General features: G+C 40.2%; 2 protein-coding genes across 2 annotated transcripts; both read left to right on the top strand.

Annotated features, from left to right (window-relative positions):
- The first annotated feature begins 1,554 nt into the window (after nucleotides 1-1,554).
- On the top strand, nucleotides 1,555-6,870 carry LOC139201044 (probable polypeptide N-acetylgalactosaminyltransferase 8). Its single transcript, XM_070830257.1, has 11 exons — nucleotides 1,555-1,812; nucleotides 2,799-3,048; nucleotides 3,311-3,477; nucleotides 3,673-3,856; nucleotides 4,019-4,216; nucleotides 4,732-4,846; nucleotides 4,965-5,150; nucleotides 5,434-5,571; nucleotides 6,271-6,366; nucleotides 6,455-6,622; nucleotides 6,731-6,870. Exons 1-11 carry the CDS (start codon nucleotides 1,638-1,640, stop codon nucleotides 6,863-6,865), a joined length of 1,812 nt encoding a protein of 603 aa, XP_070686358.1. The 5' UTR covers nucleotides 1,555-1,637; the 3' UTR covers nucleotides 6,866-6,870.
- Nucleotides 6,871-9,468: 2,598 nt separating this feature from the next.
- LOC139201563 (probable polypeptide N-acetylgalactosaminyltransferase 8) lies at nucleotides 9,469-15,239 on the top strand. Its single transcript, XM_070830919.1, has 11 exons — nucleotides 9,469-9,646; nucleotides 10,299-10,629; nucleotides 10,841-11,007; nucleotides 12,278-12,464; nucleotides 13,200-13,397; nucleotides 13,514-13,628; nucleotides 13,986-14,171; nucleotides 14,315-14,452; nucleotides 14,561-14,653; nucleotides 14,771-14,941; nucleotides 15,068-15,239. The coding sequence occupies exons 1-11, from the start codon at nucleotides 9,469-9,471 to the stop codon at nucleotides 15,185-15,187; spliced, it is 1,884 nt and encodes a 627-aa protein (XP_070687020.1). The 3' UTR covers nucleotides 15,188-15,239.
- Nucleotides 15,240-17,239: the final 2,000 nt, after the last annotated feature.

The raw sequence follows: 17,239 nt of genomic DNA, 5'->3' as shown, positions 1-17,239 counted from the left end.
GTGTGTGTGTATATATATATATATATATATATATTTATTTTATTTTTTTTGTGCCTTATTTTGCTAGTTTATTTTCAAAGACGTTGCTCCTTTTGGGGAAAAAAATATACATATTTGTGATTATGACTAATTTTCTTTAAAATAATACATTGTGATCATGACTATATGCAGGTGCTCTGTTGAGGTATAGAAGTCTACATTCAGAAATATATGATATGTGCGGGTGATTTATTTAGATTTTTGTGACATTTGGAATGTGAAACATCTAAAGATTTAGATTACTTGTAATAACCCATAACTACTTGAATTCATCATCAAATCATTACCAAATTTTATACAAATCCTTGTAGCTGATTACAAGATATAAACGTTTTGCATTTGTGGTGCCCCCCCAGTGGCCCTTAGACTGCATAGCAAAGCTGGGACCTAGCGTCTGATAACATGCACCAATTTTCGTTACAGTCTTATCCTAATGTTATTTACCAGCATGTATGTAAAAACGTATTTAAAGACACAGGTCTAAAAGTGTATAATTTCAAAACAAATGGATCGAAATGATGTCTGACAATTTCTCAAAAATAGGACTTTGAGAAAACTGAGACAAAGACACAGCATTTGATATTTATAAAGCAGCTAGTCTGCTCAGTATTGCTAGGAATACACAATCCTTAACCTTGACTACAGCAGAGAGTCCTAGCATATCCACCTGAGATAAGGCCTTAACATGGAGACAGGGCTCCTGTGGAGGTTAAAGTGACCTGCTCTGACCTTTAGGATAATTTGGAATGACGCCAGCTAACAGCTGAAAGGAGATACCTTGTAAGGGAAAGGGGTCATTTTTCCCTCACAATGCTCATCAATTTCTACTTTAACCCTTTATCAGGCAAGGGACCATATTTGGTACTTAAGTGGGAGTTCAATATGCTGCCCCTTGCCTCACCATGAGGCAGTAGAACTATGAGATTTCTCCAAGCCAATCAGCAACAATCAGGCTACATGACAGACTGACAAGAAACCATATATGGTAACTTCATTGACCTTGATTTTCACCATAACATTACTTTTTTTTTTTTTAGAAACTCACAAAAGAAAAAAAGTCTTGTAATGACCACCAGTAATGGTCTAGGGTTAGAAATTTTGAATTTTTAAGTATTTCAATGAGTGCCCTATAAAGGGTTAATAACATCCACTGTGATTTAATTTCGTAAAACAATAAATACATGCTCAACTCAAAGGGGGGTTGAATAAGCTTTGCAGGCACGGTAAACACTGAAGTGTACTTTAAACCTCCATTATATTGTTAGCTTGATAGTGTCAAATTAGTCCGCCTCTCCACCCTCAGGTCAGTAAGATAATATTAGGCTATCTCGGTATTGTAATGCCCTTTAAAAGCAGTGTTTTGGTTCTGTGTCCCAATGCCGGCCTCATTAAATCATACTCTTTGGATAGCAACTAGGCATTCGACATGTGTAAACTGAAAGACTCCACTGAAATAGTAATTTATGGTGCATGTGGAAAGAAATGTTATCTTTAAGATAAGATTTATTGGACAACACGAGCTGTAAAGTGTGGAACAAAGAGTTTCTGGTACAGAGGACAGAATGACATTGATGTGCGATCCTCCTTGAGAAACCACAATGAAGCCGTACCTGCGAAGAGCTGGTATAATTGGAGCCTTTTCACTGTTAATATACATCATGATCTACATGACTGTGAGTTGGCAGACAGGCGAATCTTTTCCAGAAGGACCCACAGATCAAGAGTTTGTGAGGAGGAAGCTGGACAGGATTGAGCAGACCCTAAACAGGCTGGGTGAGTTCCAATTCAGACATTACCCCAAAAAGATCCAAAGGGCTGCTGTAAAGTTCTGGTTTTGTAATCTTATTACAATGGAGTTGTGATAAAGTCAACCTATTGCATATCTGATGTTTACGGGTGACCAGGTAACTGAGCAGGAAGGCATTTTCCTGCACAAGAAAGACTCCTGTAGCTGACAGAGGCTGCCAAGTTCATTTAAATGAGATCCACAATGTAAATTCAGTCAAAAGTGAATCATCGTAAAATTTAAATAGATTGTACATCCGTGCCAAATAGTTTTTAGTACCATGTAGCATCTGTGTTGTTGACTGTTGGTGGAACATTTTAAGTTCACAGCAGAGCTTTGATTGACAGTCTCATATAAGCCTACTTTGACAGAGAAATTAACATCCTGTGGTCAAACAATTGCCCCCAAAATTAAACAGCTACATGTTTTGAGATACTTCAGTCAAGTTAAACGAGCAGTGCAACCACATCTACATGGCGTACAGACATTAATGGACACCTTCCAGCCAATCAGAATAAAGAGTTCTGATTGTACATAGTGCAAAGTCTAATGTCTGAACGTAACATTTAAAAAGTATGTATGCGAATGGAGCCGACAATGTGTCAGCTTGAGCGAAAAATGCTCCAGGCGAGTTTAAGTCAACTGCACATGGTCACACGTCGTATGCATTGCTAGCTAGATAATATTCACGTCTCTAAACATTTTGTGTATCGTGTCTAATATTCGAGGATTGATACAGTTCAGCAGCCAAGTTGGCACAAAAAACGCAAGGCAGATATTTACTCCAAAAAGAAACACACCTCGAGGATGTGGGCCTGTAGTGGACAAAGAGAGTAAACTGGATGGCAAGATGTTGTACGCTATGTTTGATTTGAGAACACAAGCATTAGAAGAGCATGCATGAACGTCTTCTGAGACTACCAGTGAATATGTTTATAATTGCCCTTGTCTATCTTTTCATGAACACAATCAGCAAAGCTGATAGATGCATCTGGTCAAAAGACATCCATCAATGAACTTTTTCCAAATGCGGCCAAAGAAAAAGAGAAGATTTCTGTGCCAAAGTTATATCCAAAGTCCATCCTGTTTGCCACGTGGGGCGATGGCCTGTCAGAGGAGGAACAGAAGAACGCTGAGGCTCTGTTTCAGATTTATGGATACAATGTTTTCCTGAGTGACCAGTTGCCACTGGACAGGAAGCTTCCCGACATGAGAGACAGCAGGTAACTTTTGTTCACATGGGTTCTATTATTATACTATTTAACTATTCTAAAAGGGTTGTCTTCCTCCGTCTTATGGCTACTACTATGAACGGCCTAAAAATAAAGTATTAGAATTGTAATTTAGTTGAAAGAATGTATAATTCTCACTGTTTTACAGTCACGTCAAACTCTCTTTTCCTTTCCGTTGTCAGGCCAGCTCATACACTTTCTCATGACACTCTCCAGAGCTTTTACATCTGTCACAACATCTCACACCTTTCAGATGTCTGATGAGGAATTATCCCAGGGACCTGCCAAACATCAGCGTGATACTGATCTACATAAACGAGGCGCTATCCATCATTAAAAGGGCGATAAGAAGTATCATCACACACACTCCAAAGCACCTGCTGAAGGAAATCATTCTGGTGGACGACTGCAGCACTTACAGTAAGTTTAACGGTGCACTTGTGATACAGCCCGATGATGTTCCTCTACATCAACCATGCCCCATTCTTTGAAAATACATTTAGTAAATGTATTCATTAAATTACATTAGCAAGGTACTTTCTCTATGATTCGTCTAGCTGTTGCAGTCATCTGTACTCCTTTATTTATAGATCTGACTGTGGACTACATTTTCAGATGACCTTGGAAAAACATTAGAAGACTACATAGGTCAGATTCACAAAGAGAGGCCAGGACTCATAAAGAAAGTGCGACATGTGAAACAAATGGGCTTGTCCCAGTCCCGGATCTCAGGCTATGAGCATGCCACAGCTGATGTGGTGGCCATTTTGGACGCCCATATTGAAGCCACAGAGGGATGGTATGTACATGTTTCAAATTAATTCAGGGCCGTGAAGTTAAATTCCTTCACTGCTTTAAGTTCCTGTTATAATCCTACACAAATGCTATTGAAAAATGATTCATTTCAGCTCCTCCTCCTCTTAAAGGCGATTGACCCGTTTCATTTTGGTGTCCTTTCCAGGGCAGAACCTTTGCTGGCCAGGATCAAAGCCGACCGGACGGTGGTGGTGTCCCCTGTGTTTGATAAGGTCTATTTTGATGACCTGCATGTGGAAAGATACAACCCCTCCTCTCATGGCTTTGACTGGGCTTTGTGGTGCATGTACGAGTCCTTTAGCCCAGCGTGGTTGAAGATGAAGGATGATTCGCAGCCTGGGAAGTATGTGGAACAAGCAGTTTTTTTAAATCTAGCATCATTACTGTGAGTGGGATGATTAAGTTAGATGCTCAACTACAAGAGGTTTTACAAGAGATATTTTTTTAATGATTTCATTTTTATCATACATTTTATGTGACAGTGAAATATTGCTTCCATTCCTAATGATATCTTTTTTAATAGGTTTTATAAATGACCATTGTTTAGATTTATCTTACAGTAAATCTACCCTATGTGCTGTTTTTTATTATTCAAGGAAGAAAAGTGATGAATCACTGTAACTGGTTGTTTTTCACCAGTAAAACATTTTAGGTGTTTCACAATATGACAATAAAAGTACAAATGGCACCACACTGAGTCCGTTAGTAATCTTATCTCAAACTACTGGATTGATCATACAGGGCATTTCTTAGGCTATAAATCAGTCTGCATGTCATTTATTGAGGCTTTTTCTCAGATTCAGATTTCTCTTGTGTAACAGCACAACAACAACTTATTATGTGGTTTGTTTTGGGCAGGAGTCCCTCTGTGATGGGAATCTTTGCAGCAGACAGAAGCTTCCTTGGAGAAATCGGTGGGCTTGATGGTGGGATGACGGTTTACGGAGGGGAAAATGTTGAACTGGGGATTCGTGTGAGTAGCCAAAACTGTTTGGCAATAAGAATTTAACGTGGGGCAGAATTTGAATCATTAAAGGTTGAAGATTTGTGTCATCGCTAATGATCGTCTGACCTGTGTGTTGATTGCTCAGGTGTGGCTGTGTGGAGGGAGTGTAGAGGTCGTGCCTTGCTCCAGGATAGCTCACATTGAGAGGGCACATAAGCCCTATGCACTTGACCTGAACCCTGCCATGAGGAGAAATGCGTTGAGGGTTGCAGATATCTGGTTGGATGATTACAAGAACAACGTGCTCATAGCATGGAACCTCCCGCTTAAGGTTGGCACAATGATTCACTTCCCTGTAGAGTATTTCTACTATGAAAGGAGAGTATTGTGTTTTATTCAGTCTAATGCTAAGGGCGTCTACACAAATACACATTTTAACATGTCGCAGTAGGAAAAGCACAGGTGTAAATGGTTAAATTAATGATGGCTGAATTCCATTTAGCTTTTTATGAGTGCTGCATCATTTCAACGTATTCATGTGTTTTTCTTCACTCAGCTTTATAAATACCAGATTTGTTGCAAAAGTTTGTGTTTTTCATGCACATGACACACAGAATCATGGAATCGATATTGGCGACGTGTCCAAGAGGAAAAAGCTCAGAGAAACGCTGAAATGCAAACCCTTCAAGTGGTACCTGGAGAATGTTTATCCAAGTCTGGAAACATGGGATAACCTCTTGGGATATGGTACGGTAAGGGACATTTTCAATCATTTTACTGTTGTTGTAACAGTAATTTAAACATGGGACGTTGTAACACAAACAGACTAAGCCCCATGAGCTGTAAGGTAAAATTATTTTTTTTGTCAGTGGAATCTGGTGGCTTTGAAGAGAGCAATGTAACGGATGTTTCTCGTTAAACATGAGGGATCTTACTACTTAACAAAGAGGTCTATCTCTGTGGGGAACAATATCAACCTATCAGTGGAAAAACAAGCACTTTTAGTGGATGTACTTTGATTGGGCACAGCTGCCCTAAATCAGTCAATGTGGCCCATTTTGCAGCTGCTGGCTGAGGCAGACTGATCCACTGGAACAATTCCAAAACTTTTTGTATCCACAAGTCATTTCAACCCCAACATATGTAAAAAAAACAAAAATATGGCCAAGGTTTAAAAACACCAGAGTTATCCTTTAATTTGCTGATGTAACAGTCTTATTAAAAATGAGCCTAGAATGTTTACACAGAGAATTCAAGATAAAAACTCAGGAGGTCAAGGATCACACTGTATTTAATGCGTTCTCCTTTCAATGAATATACCCAATACAGCCATGTGGCAAAGCCCTGCATGTATGTATAGCTATGCTGAAGTTACAAGACACACAACACAGTAATGTTCACAAAGTGGTCAAACAAAGCAAACTATTAACTATTGATTCTGGCCTGTTCAGCTGCAGAACGCCCTTCTTAGGAGCTACTGTGTGGACCAGGGAGACGTTCCAGGAAGCATCCCCATCCTGTACGAATGCCACTTTCAGCAGCCACAGGTAATCCAAGAAGACAGACAGGAAATCTGATACTGAAAATGATAATAATAAATGATGATATTAAATCAACATGTATCCTTTTCACCAGCATTGCTACTACAACACAAACAGTGAAATCATCATTGGGGGGCTAAAATCTCACAAACATAATGGTAACCGCTGCCTGGTTGATCCGGGCTCTGGTAGCATTCCCACTCTGCAGGAGTGCCAGCTGGCAGAACTAAACCAGCTGAACATGCACTGGGACTTCAAACAGGTAAGACTACAACAGTCATGGTAGTATTTTTTTTCTGCTAAAGTCAGAAATTAAATATAATCGAGATCTACCACCATCTCATAAACTCTCTTGATCAAACGTTTGCAGGGCCAAGCGATCAGAAACAAAGCAACAAACAGATGTCTTGAGATCACTCAGGGAGAAAACTTTTACTATGAGCTCATCATTCAGCGGTGCAGTGGACAGAGCTGGAGGATCGAGCATCTCATCACACGTTTTTAGCTCAGTGTTTATTTACATGTTTTTTTTTTTTACTGATTAATACAAAATGAAAATCTAAATTTGTCTTTGCAGTAGTTCTTCTGACAAGATAATTGATGGATGTTTGTTGTCAAATGTGTCAAATCAAAATACAGACAGCCAGTGTGCTGTGGGGAGAAACCTCAGCAATGTTTCATCAGGTCATATTTAGCGTTTTTATTTTATGTTGCCTTGTATTAACAACGTGTTGTGTTATATTCATGATGAATATATATTTATTCACTGTGAAATCGTGAACATTTTGTAACATGACCTACATGGGCTGCAGGTGCCAGCATGTTTGCTTCACATCAGTCTGTGGGTGTACTTTGCAAGTGTCTGCACCTAGATATAACAACAAACAATGTGTGTAACTACAGTATGCAACTATCCAGACATGTGGACACAACCAGTCTTGTGGTTCACCTCAGTGTTACACCCAGCTTTCTGGTTGGTTAGGAATGTAGAAAATAGCAGAAGATAGATACTGTTGGATGGGCTTGAAACCTCTCTTGCTCAACAATAGGGTTTGGTATGGAACTTTTGGTTTTGGCAGACGCTCTTTGCACCCTGGTGTCAATGGCAAACAACCCTTTTTTCACACGTGTATGTAGGAAAGAAGATATTTTGTGTCACAGTGTTTTAACCCAAACCAGGATCTTAACCTAAATCTAACCGAGTAGTTTTGGTGCCTAAATCCAACCAAACTGCAACTGAAAACTGATAATAATGAAAGAAAAGTGAAATATATAAGTGAGCAAAAAAACAAATCGAAATTGCTGTTGGTCTGACACAGAATTTGAACTCCATTCTCTAAGATTTAAGTCCTTTCAGCGACCACACCAACATTAATCTGACATGGAATGTATCTGTCTTCATATAGTGTTACCAGACTGGGTGTAAATAGTAGCCGTCTGGCTATTTGCACCAAGGTGCAAATTTTTTATTTTTTTTTACTTTTAAGGGGACTGGCCAAATTATGTTGGTACTACAGATGCGCATTGAATCAACTGGTTCCAAATTCTGGTACCTGGGGGCACATCAGGGTGAGAGAGTAGACTAGAGTATAGGTTAGAGAGGAAGAGAGAGAGCGAGTCTACATCACCTTCGGCAGCTTGGTCTCATGTGCACACAGTCAGGACAATGTGGAAATGAAACAAGCAGTCCGACGTGTGGTTACACTTTTCAAAAGTTGGCGCAGACAAAGCAAAATAAACCCCCCTCCCTGAAGCGACTTCAGTGAGGGGTTTTATTTTGTGTGGTATGTGAAATGTTGTGAATAAATGAAGTATTCTAAATCGAAGGGATTTTTGTATGTATGTATACGTTTGTATAATTAATGTTTAGCAAATGACAAACTGAACCGATGACAACAGAGCATGTCGTCTCATGCTGTTCCTACATTAGCTGACAGCATGTAGAGCATTATTCCTCCGCATGTACATACACAGTACATGAGCAGACAGAATAATCCTTGTAGACAACATCATGTCATTTATTTCTACATAACATTTTGAAAACACAAGCACAGTTCAGTGTACATGCATTTGTTTTCAAACTGCTTTTCTTTGTTGTGCCACTTATTCTCAAAACTGGCATTTTTGTTACTAACAACGGAGAACACTTTAACATACACCAACAGTCAATGTTGAGACTCCAATGCATCTTTCTACTTTGGAGCGTATTCCTGTGTTTCCACTTTTTTTTCGGCTTTCTAAATACCAGATTTACTGTTTAGATGAAATCAACTTTAGCGAAAATTTCTGTTTTTCATGTACATACGCTATAGCCTATGACACGCAGAATTATGGAATTGATATTGTTGTTGTGTCCGAGGTGAAGACGCTCAGAGAAAAGCTGAAATGTAAACTTTTCAAGTGCTATGTGGACAATGTTGTCCAAGTGTGGAAACATGGGAAAACCTCTTGGGATATGTTACAGTAAGGGACATCTTCAATCATTAAAGGATCACTTTAACTTTAATGTCATTCGTGGCCATTTGTGGTCCCCAGAGGATGAATCCTAATGACTTAAGAGATCCTGTGCCATTCCTAATTAGCATATGCTAGCATGCTAACTCAGACTTGGTTGACTTGGTAAACCTTATATCAGATACTAGCATGTTAGCATTAGCATTGACGTCACCTTTAACATTCAGAACCGTTACTAAACAACAAAATATTTCATCAAAGATGAGTGGTGAAATATTTAAAAGGTTATTTATGGATAAATTGACATAAAAACGTACCTCCTGTCCCTTTTCTCTCACAGTTCTCCCTAAAATTAGGTGGTGTTTCCAGCGGTTTGTCAGAGTTGGGGCTACCTTACCACTCAGGTGACATCATGACGTCAGCCCGCTAACACCTGCGCGCGCCTCACGTGGACAGGCAGGACATGACTCGTCCCGCGCGATCGCTGTCATCCAGGAGTGTTTGTCAAAGTGATCATGATTCACACCTGATCACCTGCTTGGCTGATCCCGTCAGTCCAGTAGTATCACCCTCTGAGCTGCTACCTGCCTCTGGAGGGGAAGTGGGGTGGGGGGGGTCAGTCTCTGTCTGTGTGTGTGTGTGAGTGTTATCAGGATGAGAGCGGGCTGGTTGAAGCGGCTGGTCCTCTTCCTGGCGGGGTTAGGTCTCGTCTTCTACACGGGCATGCTTCTCACGCGTGGATATGATCAAGCAGCGGGGGCTGACCAGCAGCTGGACACACCGCGCATTATCAGGAGTTTTTCTGGCCTGGAGGCGAGCATCAGCAATCTCCGTGAGTTTAGGAGACGATTCATCTTTCTCCCGGGGGTGGATGTGCACAAGTTTGGCTACTCTGTGTCTTTTTCATATTCAATAATCAGCTCTTCACTAGAAATGAAAGAGAGGAGATGGAAAGAAAGTTAGGTTCAGAGTGAGTTAGCCTGTGAGAAGGTAAGTGGGAGGATTAAATATCAGTTCACCTCCAAAGGTGTTTTACACCTACATGACAAATTATTAGTGTGTGTGTCACAAATGTATTCCTGTAGATAAGATAAGACAAAAAAAAACCTAATCTTGGTCCTGAAGACGCCACTCCACGTCTTTTCTTTAAGGCTCCTGTCTGTTGATGAGGTCTCTCATTTATGAGTTATTAACTGAAACCAGTCAATTTTCTATCTTTATTTTATAATGTTCTTAATTGTTATTGATGTTTTTATGCTTTTATGTCTTCATTTAGTCTGCCTCTTGTGCGGCTGTAACACCTATTTCCCAATAAAAATGTAGAATCTATCAAGAGAATATTCACAACTGGGAAAATGCGGTGTTTCGATTTATAAAACAGCTTATTTTGATTTTTTGAAATCTATTCTAGTATTTTCTGCAAAAAGTGATCATGCATCTGGCTGACTTTGCTGTCTCCCTGTCGCGCTTGATCTCTTGTCAAGACAACGCACTCCGAGCTGTTGAGCAAAAGCAGGACGCCATGCAGAAAATTCTCGAGGAGGACAGGAACGGACAGAGAAAAGCTGCAGAGGTCAAGCAGCCGGAGCAGAGGGAGCAGCCTGAGGCGAAGATCCAGGGCCAAGAGGAGGCACCCAAAAAGAAGAAGTCCAATAAGCTGTTCCCAGACTCGCCCCTGTTCAAGAATTGGGGGGAGAATCTGTCCGAGGATGACCAGAGAGAGGCAGAGAGTTTGTTTAAGAAGTATGGATACAATGTTTTTCTCAGCGATCGCCTTCCGCTGGACCGAGCTCTTCCAGACACCAGGGATCCAAGGTACAACTTTCATGATGATTTCCCACAATGTCAGGCCTGTCATTCCTCTAGACACACAGAACAGTCCCTCACTCGCTCTACCCAGTTTATTGTTTGCAGAATAAATCTTTCATCTCTCTGTCCACACGGCTTGCGTTTAGATAATGCATGTACACGCCTAGCTGATGAAAAAATAAATATTATATTAAATAATTATTCTGTTTCTCAATAGGTGTGTGAACAAGAGTTACCCAAAGGACCTGCCAAGCCTCGGAGTGGTGCTGATCTACCTGAACGAGGCCCTGTCAATCATCAAAAGAGCCCTGCGCAGCATCATCGACCGCACCCCTAAAAACATACTGAAGGAAATAATAATGGTGGATGACAACAGCTCTAATGGTTGGTTGGTTTCAAAAAGATCAGATTGCGCAAAGCCTGCGTGTGATAAACAAAAGGTATTTAATCTGATAAATGGATTTCATTACACAGGGGCCGCTGCTCATAAGGTAATCGGTTTTTTGTTCAAGCATCTAACACTGTAAACAAAGTCTGCAGTCACAGCATGATGGCACTGAAACAGATGATTGTCTCAGGTTTTATGTCAATACTCCGATCGGACTTAAGATCTTAAGACATCAGATATAGCATAACCTAAAATCCTTCCTGGACACTGAGAGGCTGTGATGTGGTGTTATATGTATTCGAGGTGTTATTTTGCTATTGTATTTGACATTTTTTTAACATATCTGCTTTAGTCAGCCAGTCTTGTAAATCTTCCAAAATGCATTCAGTCAAATTAAGTTGCAGCTTTAAAGAAATATTTTGACATTTTTGTAAATATGCTAATTGTCTTTGTTGCTAATAGTCAGGATAAGAGGAGCGATGCTGTTCTCATGTCTGTATGGGAAATATGAAGCTGTAGCCAGCAGATGGTTAGTTTAGCTTGGAAGCAGCCAGTCTGGCTCTGTCTCCAAAAAAATTTGTTTGTTTTAGCAGAGTCCATTTGCTGGATTATTTCTTCCTAAAGTCTCTGTTTGTTGCCTGGCAACCTCACAATATGGATTCAGGAGGCTAAAACACCCTTGAAAGAAATGCACCAGCACATATTCGCCACGATAACCTCCGGCTGTTGTTTTTACACTTCAGTGATTTTACACATTTAACAAACCAGATATAATGACATATAATAGTGAGCTTTAAAGGTGCTAGTGGGTGGATTTTGTTGACCTTGGGCAGAGCCAAGCAAGCTGTTTTCACCTGTTTCCAGTCTTTATGCTTAACTAAACTAACCAGGTGCGGACGATGGCGTAAAGTTTACCAGACAAACGTGACATTTCATGGCTGTAAATGACGGTGGTGGTGAGGCAGTGGATTGCAATATACTAAATTGTGTTTTGTCACCCCTAACTCCAAAACATGGGTGAATAATATTATTATAATGCAGTCTGTGCACCATCAGAAACTAGAACTTCAAGTCAGACACATTCGCAACATAAACTGAACTTGAAGCCTTTCACAGAAGTCATTTATGTCACAGGGGCATTGTATCGAAATGCATGCTGTAGTTTGTGAACATGTGAGGCATGTCAATGATCAGAACTGTGGCTCCTCAACATGCTTTATCTGTCCTAGTCTGATAATATATGCCCACCGGTTCCTTTCAATTCAGAAGACCTGAAGGGGGACCTCGACATATACGTGAAGTCCCTTGAGCAGCAGAACCCAAATCTCCGCATTACAAGAGTGAGGCACAATGAGCAGCGTGGTCTTGCTTATGCCAGGGCTTCTGGGTGGAGGGCCGCTACTGCTGACGTGGTCGCCATCCTGGACGCACACATTGAAGTCCATGAGCTGTGGTAAGAATGTAGCAAAAATAATATACATTAGATACATTAGTCTTTGTGTAATATTTGAAGTTGTTATCATTATGTATTAGTTGCATTTGTGCTTACTTGTGTCTGACTAAACAACACATTTTTACCTAATCTTAATTTTTACTCCAGGAAGTACAAATTGACTCTGGTGAGGTGATGCCAAAGATTTCCTGCTTCACGTTTTAGGCTCTTTTTTTTTTTTAAACCAGGATAGTTTTGCTGAGAGTAATGGCCTAATGGTTTTCAGGAACGCCCTGTTTGCACAGGTACAAAGTTTTGCAACTTCTCAGTACTACCACAGTCTGATCCACAGTCTGATCCCAGTACTACCACAGTCTGATGTTCTGCCCACTGAGGCAGTCTTAAAGGGCTTGCACAATGGTGTTGCAGTGGTGGTAATCAGGGAAGGGCGAGTGATGCTCAGGCTGGTGCTGCACTAATGTTCACTTGGATTGTGCAGAAAAAAAAGAAGATGGGAGGTTGATATATTATAAAGTGTCACCTCAGCAGTCATTAATGTAATAAAGACACTGACACTGATCTGCAACACTGCCAGCTCCCACTTCTAAGTTCATTGAACAAGCAGCCTCACTGGTGATGGTTCAGTAATCGATGCATCGTGAGTGATGCATAACAAACCCTACTGTGTGGAGCTTTAACTTAAGGTAGTTTGATATGTGATGTGTGACCCGCCTCTCCTCCCTTCCCCTCACGCAGGGCCGAACCCCTGCTGACGCAGATCAAAGGTGACCGGACAGTGGTGCTGTCCCCTGTGTTCGACAGAGTCAACTTTTATGACCTCAGGATCATTCAATACTCCTCAGCAGCACACGCCTTCGACTGGGCTTTATGGTGCATGTATGAGAGTTTTTCACCCGACTATTACAAACTTAACGACAGCTCATTGCCTGGAAAGTAAGTTTAGGTGAAATCAATCAGTCTTGCTCTGAGTTACATGTGTGCCAAGCATGGGTGTCGCTACTGTTGTGGTAATGCTGTATGTTTTTAACAGTTGTCTTTTTTCACCTCAGGAGTCCATCCGTCATGGGGATCCTGGTCGCTGAAAGGAAGTTTCTTGGAGAAATCGGACTCCTCGATGAAGGAATGAAAGTGTACGGCGGAGAAAATGTTGAGCTGGGAATTCGAGTGAGTAAGCCTCGCCATGACCCGAGTGCAGATCCTGATTTCAGTGCAACTGTACCTCTCACTGTGGAACAGTTTACACAGCACACATTTGGCACCACTGCAGTTAACTAATTTAACAAGTTACATCTAGGTTGTTGAAATCGTATTGAAATCCTAAGAAAAACACCTCGCCGTGGTTTCATATAGAGCTATGTGCCACACTGTTTATCAGCCGGCAGCCGTGACTTTCTGCATCCTCTGCTGGTAGCCTGGCAAATTTGATAATATTATAATTCTAAACCTTTTATTTTTAAATAAAGTGATCATTGGGGTAACAGCAGGGGAGTCCTTTTAAGTGTGCTTTTGTTGCTTATATAGGTGTGGACATGTGGAGGCAGCATTGAAGTAGTTCCATGCTCCAAGATCGCCCACATCGAGAGGTACCACAAGCCCTACTTGCTGGACCTGAGCCCAGCCATGAAGAGAAACGCCCTGAGAGTGGCAGAAGTCTGGATGGATGAATACAAACACAACATCAACTTGGCTTGGAACTTGCCATTTGAGGTACTTCATGTTTGGAAGAAAAGAAGAAGAAGAGTGATGAAGCCCTTTTTAGAGTCCACGATTGAAAGCCTCTCTAATATATTTGTACTGTATACATGTTACAATATCGCAAACAAACCACGGCATACTCTTTGCCTCTGCAGAATCATGGAATTGACATCGGGGACGTTTCGGAGAGGAAGAAACTCAGAGAACGGTTGAACTGTAAACCTTTCAAATGGTACTTGGAAAATGTGTATCCCAAGTTGGATCCGTGGGACAACCTACTTGCCTATGGAGGAGTAAGTTTAGCATGAATTTATTCACGTTATTTATTAAACTGCGTGTTGAAACGGCTCCCACCCGACTCTGTCTGGGTTTGACGAAATGATTGACTCCTCCAACTACAGATGAAGAATCTTGACGCTGACATGTGCATAGACCAAGGCCCAGTGCCGGGACACACACCCATTGCCTACAATTGCTACTACTATGGGCCTCAGGTGTGTAGAGCACCTACACGTGGTTGTCAGCGTAATGATTATAGTCTTTGAAAAGTTACAAATGGAAATTTAGAAAGATCGTCTGCTTACTGAATTTTTTTTTTCCTCTGTTTTCAGTTCACCTATTATCGCGCAGATGGCGAGCTCTACATCGGCGGCATCAAGTCCCACAAGTACAACGACAACCGATGTTTAACCGACATCGGCACAAAAGAAACCGAGCCAGGCCTTTACAACTGCAAAGAGGCTATGCAGAAAGGGATGGGGATTGAGTGGGACTTCACGCAGGTACTACAAAATGAACGACTATATGAAAGTCAGGGAAGAGATGTGGCGTTTAGGGTCACTGATGTAGCACAAAGTACTGACTGTGGTTGCCTTGGCAGCACTCTTGACACTTTTTCTCTTTTTCAGGGCAAAGAACTGAAGAACAGACAGACAAAAAGATGCCTGGAGATTAAAGACAGACAACTTGTAATACAGGAATGCTCCGGCCAAAGATGGGAAATCCAAAACATAATCAAAGCCTTTTAAAGTGTGAGTGTGGTGAACAGGAAGTGCACTTCTCTGCTCGTAGGTCAGTGGATAATAACACAGGAGTGTGTAAAATGTGAAAGTCGTTGACGTTCGACTGCCGCTGGGACTCCTGTAATTATTCAAATGTACACTTGCTTGGGATGACGTGAGCCTCTAATTGTTTTAATTTCCGTGTGTCTAAATCTGTGTATTTGAAATGTATTGACATTTCCTGAAAGTTTGAAAAATTAGCTCAACATCTCATGAATGTACATAGTAATTCTTATTTTAGTATGTATTAATGGTAAAGGTATAGTTATGGTATTTTTACTATTTATTGATAGTAATAATATTTATTATTTTACTATGTATGAATAGAAAAGTGGAGCTATTGCTTTTAACTACATTTGAAGCACCTTTTTAAATGCTTACTAACTGTGCTAAACTGAAGTGTAAAAATGTTAAAAAGATTTTAATTTACAAGAGGAAAATCTGAGAGAAGTGAACATATACTATAATATTTGGGTCTATTCCTTTTCATGTTTCGAAATTCCAAATTAGTTTCTATAAATGCGTCTTTCTGCTGTACATAGATCAAGTATAAAAGTTACTGGATGTTACGTTTTTTTCCTGTTTAGCTGTTTGAAGACAGTTGTAGTTACTGTACGCTGAGTTTTCAGCATGGCAGCAGTGATTGTACAACAAAAAGAAAATGTTATTAGCGAGGTGCAGTTTTTATGATTGTTTTAATGCTTTTCCTGCTAGACTAAGAAACATTTTCATGCAATACTTTTGTACTGGGGTGAATATCTGGTTTGAAAATATAAACGTTATCTTTAGTAATCTAGTGCCACATTACTTTGAATTATAATCTAATACTCTAATCTAATCTAACAGATGTTGCCTGCATATAGGAGAAGGCAGTAAGACAAACACTCCCAATTAGGTGAAGGAAAAGTAAATGAAGAAAAGGCCAGTGATGGTGACATTCAACAGTGCGGAGGTGTAACCAGCGTGCGGTGCAGAGTTCACACGGATTACGAGTTGTTCACTGGATAACCGAGCCGCCTTCTACAAAGACTCCTTTGTGGATGATGGTCTTCCCACAGGTTTACATTTACTGTGCTGTGGGATTTGATTAGTAAAGTTTTGTCTTTTTATTGTTGATTGCTCACATAGGATTACAGTTATTTTAAAATGTTATTATTTAAACAGGATTGTTGAGGCTTGAAGAGGCAACTTGTTCAAAGGTAAATGGTCTTATTTGTTCAGCAGCACTGCCCATTTACATTTTTAGAATACTCTTGTCATTTGTCCTCAGGTCTTTTGATTATAATTAACTGGAAAAAAAAAAAAACATTGCACATGTAGTATTCCCCAGAATTTTCCCCCAGGGATAAATAAAGTATTTCTGGTTCTGATCCTGTGGTATTTAACTCAGTGGTTATATAAAAATGTTGAAGCACTTACTATTCTCCAAAATTGAACACAATTATGATAACAGGTGTAGTGTGGCTGGCTGGTTTAACTGTGTATTTATGGAAGACAAAGGTCCCATTCATGCAGTGGTACCTTTGATATACTGTGTAAATATGTGTGTTTACACTGTGTATTTAAATATTTTGATTGCATACAGGATCTTTGTATTTATGAAAGGCTTGTTGAACTATATGATGACCTTTAGCCTTAATCTCTCCTGGAGAGCTTATACACGTCAAGTTTCAATAAAAAGGGATAGCCGTATTTAGGATGGCCTATGTTTAAAATATTTTCACATGTTGGATTTTTTTTTTCTATCCATTTGGTAATAAACCAAAGTGGCAATATTTGGATTCTTCTTTTGAACAAACTTGATTGAAGTTTCAGCCTGGCAAGCTGAGGAAGCTGTGGAGCATCACCTTTGTGAAGAAGGGACAGAAAGCAACCACAATCTTTTTCATCTGTTTTAAGTTGTCTGGAGATGATGGGCATTGAGCATTTTCTGAAAAAATATGACTTGATACGTTATGTCACAATTGCTTAAACTAAATTTAAGAGATGCTTAACAAAAATGTTAAAATGATTATCTTA

This window comes from Pempheris klunzingeri, chromosome 5 (assembly GCF_042242105.1).
Source record: "Pempheris klunzingeri isolate RE-2024b chromosome 5, fPemKlu1.hap1, whole genome shotgun sequence".
Classification (NCBI taxonomy): Eukaryota; Metazoa; Chordata; class Actinopteri; order Acropomatiformes; family Pempheridae; genus Pempheris; species Pempheris klunzingeri.
This window is presented reverse-complemented; position numbering and strand designations above follow the sequence as displayed.